Source organism: Oncorhynchus keta, chromosome 11 (assembly GCF_023373465.1).
Source record: "Oncorhynchus keta strain PuntledgeMale-10-30-2019 chromosome 11, Oket_V2, whole genome shotgun sequence".
Classification (NCBI taxonomy): Eukaryota; Metazoa; Chordata; class Actinopteri; order Salmoniformes; family Salmonidae; genus Oncorhynchus; species Oncorhynchus keta.
In genome coordinates this window covers 5,318,289-5,328,288 of record NC_068431.1, presented here as the reverse complement: position 1 = coordinate 5,328,288, position 10,000 = coordinate 5,318,289, and the positions used below count along the sequence as shown (strand labels likewise).

General features: G+C 47.6%; 1 protein-coding gene across 2 annotated transcripts in view; it reads right to left on the bottom strand.

Annotated features, from left to right (window-relative positions):
* Positions 1 to 10,000, bottom strand: part of LOC118381933 (telomerase-binding protein EST1A-like) — a 50,329-nt gene that overhangs the window by 37,672 nt on the left and 2,657 nt on the right. For both annotated transcript variants that reach the window (XM_052529217.1, XM_052529218.1), the window contains exons 2-4: positions 6,522 to 9,051; positions 5,253 to 5,445; positions 297 to 407 (exon numbers count right to left, since the gene is read on the bottom strand). In XM_052529217.1, the coding sequence (XP_052385177.1) occupies positions 297 to 407; positions 5,253 to 5,445; positions 6,522 to 9,051 (2,834 nt within the window). The remainder of the gene's footprint in view (positions 1 to 296; positions 408 to 5,252; positions 5,446 to 6,521; positions 9,052 to 10,000) is intronic.

The window sequence follows — 10,000 nt, the reverse complement described above, 5'->3', positions numbered from 1 at the left end:
TAAAGGGTTACCCCACCCAGAAATAAAAAATGGATTAGATTTTTCCCAGAAATCAAAAGTGGTCTCCTGATGTGGTATTTGATATTTTTATAGGGCCTTATACACACACAGTCTGAACACTCATCACATGTACACACACACAGTCTGAACACACACACAAACAGTAGTCGTGTCTTTTTAGACAGACAGACAGACAGACAGACAGACAGACAGACAGACAGGCAGGCAGGCAGGCAGGCAGGCAGGCAGGCAGGCAGGCAGGCAGGCAGGCAGACACACACACATCGTGTTGTTACCGTCTTGCGTAGTGGACGTGGTCTGATGGCCATGCCGTCCATGTAATCCTCCAGTTTAAATTGAAACACTGTCTGAAGCTTCTGCAGCAGTGCATCAAAGAACACCGTCCCCTGGGAAACAAACACAGTGCATCAAAGAACACCGTCCCCTGGGAAACAAACACAGTGCATCAAAGAATACCGTCCCCTGGGAAACAAACACAGTGCATCAAAGAATACCGTCCCCTGGGAAACAAACACAGTGCATCAAAGAATACCGTCCCCTGGGAAACAAACACAGTGCATCAAAGAATACCGTCCCCTGGGAAACAAACACAGTGCATCAAAGAATACCGTCCCCTGGGAAACAAACACAGTGCATCAAAGAATACCGTCCCCTGGGAAACAAACACAGTGCATCAAAGAATACCGTCCCCTGGGAAACAAACACAGTGCATCAAAGAATACCGTCCCCTGGGAAACAAACACAGTGCATCAAAGAATACCGTCCCCTGGGAAACAAACACAGTGCATCAAAGAATACCGTCCCCTGGGAAACAAACACAGTGCATCAAAGAATACCGTCCCCTGGGAAACAAGCACAGTGCATAAAAGAATACCGTCCCCTGGGAAACAAACACAGTGCATCAAAGAACACCGTCCCCTGGGAAACAAACACCAAAATGATTAGCTCCATGAGGAAACACTAAGGCTGTTTCAAAATAGTTGCATCAAGTTGAACATGGTGTGTGTGTATACGCGGTGCGTGTTCAGTGTACGCGGTGTGTGTGTGTATGTGTGTGAGTACCAGGCCACGCTCTTGTATGGCAGTAAGCCAGACAGCCAGCTCTCCCCCCAAAACAAAAAAAAAATCTGAATTCCGAGGCGCGCACTGAATAGGTTTGAATAATTGTCCACGTTTACTTTTCTTCAAGAAAAGTTACAAACAGCAAAAATCACCAACCTATGTCAATCCACTATCCCCCATAATAGAAACGTTTACCTAGGGGTGGATCTATTGATGTAACAACTAGCATGGGTTGCTAATATGACCATTGATGTAACAACTAGCATGGATTGCTAATATGACCATTGATGTAACAACTAGCATGGGATGCTAATATGACTATTGATGTAACAACTAGCATGGGTTGCTAATATGACCATTGATGTAACAACTAGCATGGGATGCTAATATGACTATTGATGTAACAACTAGCATGGGTTGCTAATATGACTATTGATGTAACAACTAGCACGGGTTGCTAATATGACTATTGATGTAACAACTAGCATGGGATGCTAATATGACTATTGATGCAACAACTAGCATGGGATGCTAATATGACTATTGATGGGCATGCTAATATGACTATTGATGTAACAACTAGCATGGGATGCTAATATGACTATTGATGTAACAACTAGCATGGGTTGCTAATATGACCATTGATGTAACAACTAGCATGGGATGCTAATATGACTATTGATGTAACAACTAGCATGGGTTGCTAATATGACTATTGATGTAACAACTAGCATGGGATGCTAATATGACCATTGATGTAACAACTAGCATAGGATGCTAATATGACTATTGATGTAACAACTAGCACGGGTTGCTAATATGACTATTGATGTAACAACTAGCATGGGTTGCTAATATGACCATTGATGTAACAACTAGCATGGGATGCTAATATGACTATTGATGTAACAACTAGCATGGGTTGCTAATATGACCATTGATGTAACAACTAGCATGGGATGCTAATATGACTATTGATGCTATTGACAACTAGCATGGGATGCTAATATGACTATTGATGTAACAACTAGCATGGGATGCTAATATGACTATTGATGCAACAACTAGCATGGGGATGACTAATATGATTATTGATGTAACAACTAGCATGGGATGCTAATATGATTATTGATGTAACAACTAGCATGGGATGCTAATATGACTATTGATGTAACAACTAGCATGGGATGCTAATATGACTATTGATGTAACAACTAGCACGGGTTGCTAATATGACTATTGATGTAACAACTAGCATGGGTTGCTAATATGACCATTGATGTAACAACTATGACTATTGATGTAACAACTAGCACGGGTTGCTAATATGACTATTGATGTAACAACTATGACTATTGATGTAACAACTAGCATGGGTTGCTAATATGACTATTGATGTAACAACTAGCATGGGTTGCTAATATGACTATTGATGCAACAACTAGCATGGGTTGTATGACTATTGATAATATGACTATTGATGTAACAACTAGCATGGGTTGCTAATATGACTATTGATGTAACAACTAGCACGGGTTGCTAATATGACTATTGATGTAACAACTATGACTATTGATGTAACAACTATGACTATTGATGTAACAACTAGCATGGGTTGCTAATATGACTATTGATGTAACAACTAGCATGGGTTGCTAATATGACTATTGATGTAACAACTAGCATGGGTTGCTAATATGACTATTGATGCAACAACTAGCACGGGTTGCTAATATGACTATTGATGTAACAACTAGCATGGGTTGCTAATATGACTATTGATGCAACAACTAGCATGGGTTGCTAATATGACTATTGATGTAACAACTAGCATGGTTGTATGCTAATATGACTATTGATGATAACAACTAGCATGGGATGCTAATATGACTATTGATGCAACAACTAGCATGGGATGCTAATATGACTATTGATGCAACAACTAGCATGGGATGCTAATATGACTATTGATGCAACAACTATTGATGTAACAACTAGCACGGGTTGGGTTGCTAATATGACTATTGATGTAACAACTAGCACGGGTTGCTAATATGACTATTGATGCAACAACTAGCACGGGTTGCTAATATGACTATTGATGTAACAACTAGCACGGGTTGCTAATATGACTATTGATGCAACAACTAGCATGGGTTGCTAATATGACTATTGATGTAACAACTAGCATGGGTTGCTAATATGACTATTGATGTAACAACTAGCACGGGATGCTAATATGACTATTGATGTAATGGGTTGCTAATATGACTATTGATAAAACAACTAGCATGGGTTGCTAATATGACTATTGATGTAACAACTAGCATGTGTTGCTAATATGACTATTGATGTAACAACTAGCACTAATATGGGATGCTAATATGACTATTGATGCAACAACAACTAGCATGGGATGCTAATATGACTATTGATGCAACAACTAGCATGGGTTGCTAATATGACTATTGATGTAACAACTAGCATGGGGGAACAACTAGTATATGCTAATATGACCCTACACGGGTTGCTAATATGACTAACAACAACTAGCATGGGTTGCTAATATGACTATTGACAAGAACTAGCGCCCTACACTAATATGACTATTGACCACTAGGTTACCCTGCTAATATGACTATTGATGCAACAACTAGCACGGGTTGCTAATATGACTATTGATGTAACACTAGCTAATATGCTATTGATGCAACCTAGCACGGGTTGCTAATATGACTATTGCCCTACACTGGCTAACCAACTAGGCTAACCCTGCCCCCCTACACGGGTTGCTAACCACTAATGGCTACCTACCACTAGGCCCTACACTCTAACCACTAAGGCTAACCCTAGGTTACCCGCCCCTACACTCTAACCACTAGGTTACCTACTGCCCCTACACTCTAACCACTAGGCTACCTAACCCCTCTACACTCTAACCACTAGGCTACCTACCCCCCCTACACTCTAACCACTAGGCTACCTAACCCCCCTACACTCTAACCACTAGGCTAACCTGCCGCCCCTACACTCTAACCACTAGGTTACCTACCGCCCAACATTAGACATTAGCCTTTAGACGTTAATGTTAATTATACTACATTATATTTGTCAAGCATGACTGCCATTTGGACTATATATAAATATGTATAAATATATATAGTGGTTATATAAATATATATATATATATGTCATTTAAGTCTCATTAAAGTTTGGCTGCATTTTCTGGAGCCTCCCAGCATCTGTGTGGACATGAGAGGCTGTAACCAATATGCATAGCCCATCACCTACTAGACTTGGACGGTATTCAGATTGTCATGCCGACCTTCTGCCATTCTAGGATATTCAGTAATAACGGCACTGAACACAAGGGGCGCTGTTTTCAAACCACACTGATACTATGTAAATAAAAAAACATGTAACCCGAAGGTTAGCAATGCTAACAAGTACATGTCAAATACCATAAATAATGCTAACTAAATGCTAACGAACATTTTACACAGTCTCTAACCTAAACTATACAAGTAGTTTAGATAGCTGCACGCACAAAACAAAATGCTAGTCCCAGTTAGCTGCACAAAACAAAACAATTAGACAGCAAGGCCTTTGATCCTGGAGGGGATTCTCTGCTGTTATCATGCAAATGCTTGAGTTTGGAAGGAGCTCACCACTTAGCTAGGTAGCTAACTAGCTATTAAATTAGCACAACTGCAGCGCATTTAGCACATTCTAGACAGTTAACTTAATAGCTATAAGATATGTAGCTGGCAAACATTGAATTGCGAATTCCCTGCTGTAACTAGATCACCCGGAGCATACGGGACAATAGAGAGACTCACGAGGCTCCGGTCGTTGTATGTAAACAAACACCATGTGACCTATCTCCTAACGTATTGCACAAGTTGACAGCAGGTCAAGTAGCTTCAAATATAGATATTTATTTAAAAACGTCAAAGAAAAGGTTTCAACGGTATTGACAGGCAAATTATTTAAGGACAATTACATCCACTTTGATTTTTTTAAATAACAATTTCTAGTGTTTTTTTTTTTAAATCTTTTTTTTTTTTTTTTTTTTTTTCTAATCAATTTAAAATGGGCTATTTTGGTTAATGGCCTTGAAGGCCAAATTCTATAGCTGGTGCTTAGCACCGTGTGTTCAGTGCGTCTACCTCGTCCAGCAGAGTGAGCAGCATGGGGGTGATGCGCAGGGTTGAGTCTCCGCTGGGGTCTTTGAGGAGCTGCCTGAAGTGCTCTATAACCTGGTAGAACACGTTCTTCCATAGAGCCTGGTCCAGGTTCTGACTGTCACTGAACTCTATGTCTGTTAGGATCACCCGCTCATACAGGGTCAACAGGTCAGCTCTGGGGGGGGGGGGGTGAAAAGGAGACAAGACAGAAAGGAGCTTAGTCAGTTTTCAGACAAGTTGCAGCCCCCAGCATATTACCAAGTTGGAGCTCCCACCCTCAATCCATCCTACCCTGTCCCTCCACCCTACCAGACATCTCCTCCCTCCCTCCACCCTACCCAGACATCTCCTCCCTCCCTCCCTCCATCCTACCCTGTCCCTCCACCCTACCCAGACATCTCCTCTCCCCCTCCCTCCCACCCTGTCTCTCTCCTCCCTCACTCCTACCCTGTCCTTCTCCCACCCTCCCTCCTACCCTGTCATTCTCCCACCATCCTACCCTGTCCCTCTTCCCTCCATACTACCCTGTCCCACCATCCTACCCTGTCCCTCTTCCCTCCATACTACCCTGTCCCTCCATCCTACCCTGTTCCTCTCTTCCCTCCATCCTAGCCTGTCCCTCTCTTCCCCTCCATACTACCCTGTCCCTCCATCCTACCCTGTCCCTACCCTTCCCTCCATCCCTCCACCCTGTCCCTCCATCCTACCCTGTCCCTACCCAGACTCTTCCCTCCTCCATCCTACCCTGTCCCCTCCATCCTACCCTCCCTCCCCCCTCTTCCCTCCATACCCTACCCTGTCCCTCCATCCTACCCTGTCCCTCCATCCTACCCTGTCCCTCTCTTCCCTCGACATCCTACCCTGTCCCTCCATCCTACCCTGTCCCTCTCTTCCCTCTATATCCTACCCTGTCCCCCCATCCTACCCTGTCCCTCTCTTCCCTCTATATCCTACCCTGTCCACCTCTTCCCTCCATACTACCCTGTCCCTCCATCCTCCCCTGTCCCTCTTCCCTCCATCCTCCCCTGTCCCTCTTCCCTCCATCCTACCCTGTCCCTCTCTTCCCTCCATATCCTACCCTGTCCCTCCATCCTACCCTGTCCCTCTCTTCCCTCTATATCCTACCCTGTCCCTCCATCCTACCCTCTCCCCCTCTTCCCTCCATCCTACCCTGTCCCTCTCTTCCCTTCATCCAACCCTGTCCCTCTCTTCCCTTCATATCCTACCCTGCCCCTCTCCCCTCCATCTTACCTGAGTTGAGCCATGCGGTCCAGTCCGTCAGCACTGAGTCTGTCTCTAGATAGGAGGTTGCTGAGTTGTAACTCCTGGCTGTCTGCAGCCCTCAGCTGTCTCCCCAGCTCTCCCCTGGCCTGCTGCTCCACCTCCTCTGGTGTCAGACCTGCTCCAGCCCCGGTCTGGTACCCCTGGCCCCTATACTCCCCGTAAAACTGGGCTGGGTAAATGCCGTTGGAGGAGGGCATCTGGTAGGGGGTGGTAGGCATAGTGTGGTAGGGGTACGGGTAACGTGCATTAGGGTTGGCGTTGTAAGGGTAAGGGTTGTCAGAGTTCTGGTACTTGTAGAAGGCCATGGCTGCGGCCTCCTGCTGGGGGTAGAAGTGCTCCCCCTGGCGGACCGGGGGACTCCCTGCAGCCTCGTCGTCCGTATCCAGGAAGTGCAGCGCTCCGTAACCTCCGCCCGTTTGCAGGTACATGGGCTGCTGCTGCTGGAGAGAGGCATGCTGGGAGAGCCGGAGAGCGGGTTTCTGGTCGGGGTTGTTGGGATCCCAGAGTCGCCTTGTTCCTCCGCCCCTTCCTCCTCTCCCTAGTCCCGCCTCTTTTCCTCCTCGAATCCCACCAAACAGGAGCCTTGGCCCGGGCTCCGTCGGCAAATTGGAGAGGTCAGTGTGGGCGGGGAGGATGAGAATGCCCCTCTCCTTACCACGAGGCAGAGTGCCCTGCCTGAGGCGCCCCTGGGGGTCATCGCTGGGACCTGAGGTGGCATGGGAGGTACCTGACTGTCTGTCGCTCTGAGACACTTTCAGGAGCCCTCCTCTCCCTCCTCCTCTGTGTCCTCTTCCCCCTCTGCTCTCCTCCTCCCCTCTCCTCCACGGGGGGCTCAAGTACTCCTCTCCTCCATCTTTCCTCCTCTCCTCCAGTGAGTCTGTTGAGGAGTCTCTAGTGTTTCTCCTCCTGTTCGGTAGCTGACCTCCTCCCTCTCCTCCGTCTCTCTCCCTGTGTCCCAGTCGGTCTCGTCGGGCCCTGTCCTCCCTCCGATCCTCCCCTTGTCCCAGTCCGTCCAGGCTGGCGCCACTACTGGCAGAACTGGTGCTGTAGGTGCGATTCCTGGCTCTTCTGATGTTTGATTTGGAGTTGTGCTTAGAGGAAGATGACGAGTGGTGGCGGTTGTTAGTGTTAGCCCTGCTCCTCTCACTCCTATCTCTGTTTCTCTGCATCTCTACATTCCCGTCTTTCTCTCCATTCTTGTCTCTGTTTATATCTGAGGGTAGAGGTTGGGGTCTGTTGTTCCCTCTCTGGTTGTCTCTCTCAGTATCTCTATCCCTCTGTTTTTCTCTTCCCTTTGCTGGCTGTGCATCTGCAGGACGGTTCGCTTCCCTCTCTCCATCTTCTTCCGACGCTCTCCTGTCTCTCTCGGTCATCCCTCGCTCACCCTCTCCTCCTCCTCTTCTCCTGGAGTCCTGATTCTCCCCTTTCTCCCCTGCTCCTCTGTTCCTGCGGTTTCCCCTCTCTCTCTTCTTCTTCTCCTCCTCAGTCTTCTCGCATCCTTCATTTCCTCCTCCTACTCGTCCCTTGGCTCCACCTCCAGCTCTGCTCCTCCTGCCCTCACCGCTTGCCCTCCTCCTCCTCCTGCCTACTCCTTCCTCACCCTCTCCTCTCTTCCCCTCGTCTTCTCTCCCAGGTGGGGCAGTCACACAGAGTGTCTGTATCTTCCCAGTAAGGTTCTCTACTCCATGGTCTGAGACGGCTGCTTTCCCTGTTTCTCTCCTCCCCTGCCTTCTGCCTGTCTCTTCACCCCCTCTGCCTTCTTCCTCTTTCTCTGTCCATACGACTGGTTCCCTCCTGGCTTGGCTTTCCTCTCTGACAGGATCAGGGGGACCAGGAGCAGGTTTCTCTGTCTCTCTTCCCTCTTCCCCCTGGGTGGTGGTGGTGCTCCTCCGACACCCAGGCTGGTAGATCTCTCGGTCAGGTTTACGGGTCTTCCTGGTGGCCTTGGGAGAGCCAGGGGAACGCCCTGCTGGCTCTCTACCCCTCTGGTTCTTCCCTCTCACCTCATCCCTCTGTCTGGAGTTCTGTGGTCGGTTAGCTGAGCCTGACGGTCCCTTTGCACTACTGCTACTACTACTGTTGTTGTTGTTGTTGTCTGCTCTGGTGGTGTGGTGGTCACCTCTTCGTGTCCTCTGTTGTGCAGGCGCTCGAGAGCATCCACCCCGGTTTGATGTAAAACCTCCTCCACATTTCTCAACTCCTCCTTTCGCCATCCCTCCATCTATACATCCAGGTTCAGTTGAAACTGTCTCAGTGGCAGCCATGTTGTGTCCTTCTTCCTCCTCCTGTGGCAGTGACATCACCAGTTCCACCTCAGGGTCAGAGGTCATGGTTAACGGGTCTCCAGGGGAGATGACTACGCCGCCGTCCTCGCTGTCACGGCGACGGTTGCCGTGGCCAGCCCCGGGCGTGTAGCGCTGCAGGTCAGGGCGTTTTGACGGGTCGTTGCCGTGGTGACGCTGCTGTCGTTGGCCACGTCCCTCCTCTCCTCGCTCCTCTGTGACAGAGAGAGGGGTACGAAAGGGAGAGAAAGTGTTGGGAAAGAAATAGAGATGGGAGAGGAGAATGGGAGATATTAGTTGTGATTACTGACTTTTCAACAGAGACACACAATCCGTTCTGAAGGTCAGAGCCCCTTCTCCTTCTCTCTTTCGCCCTCTCGTTTCCACTCCCTCTATCCTCATTTCCACTCCCTCTATCCTCAATTCCACTCCCTCTATCCTCATTTCCACTCCCTCTATCCTCATTTCCACTCCCTCTATCCTCATTTCCACTCCCTCTATCCTCATTTCCACTCCCTCTATCCTCATTTCCACTCCCTCTATCCTCATTTCCACTCCCTCTATCCTCATTTCCACTCCCTCTATCCTCATTTCCACTCCCTCTATCCTCATTTCCACTCCCTCTATCCTCATTTCCACTCCCTCTATCCTCATTTCCACTCCCTCTATCCTCATTTCCACTCCCTCTTGCTCAGTCGAGTAAGTTTAGTTCTTTCTCAGTCTCCTCTGACTAACACACAGCAGGAGAAAGTGCCAGAAGGTGAGAGCAGGAGGTAAGAGAGAAAGCGATAGCAGGAAGAACAGTCTGATAATGATCTGGGTAAAATCCCATGAACTTTGGGCTAGGATCAATACGTAGAGACTGGCGTAGTTTGAGAGGGTCAAGGGTCGCACCGACGACGGCTGTTTCGTTATCCAGACCCCTGTCCAGATGTCCCGGTCATTTTCTCACGTGTCTGCAATGCTGGTCGTGTATGTTGTAGTACGAGCACGATTGGGCAAAAGGACTGATGCCAATAGTTAATGAGCACTCAGCATGCGAGACCAAAACAACAACAGTGAAGAGGAAAGCAACAACAACAACAACAACAACAACAACAGTGAAGAGGAAAGCAACAACAACAACAACCTCATTTCCAACAACCTCTTGCAACAGTGAAGAGG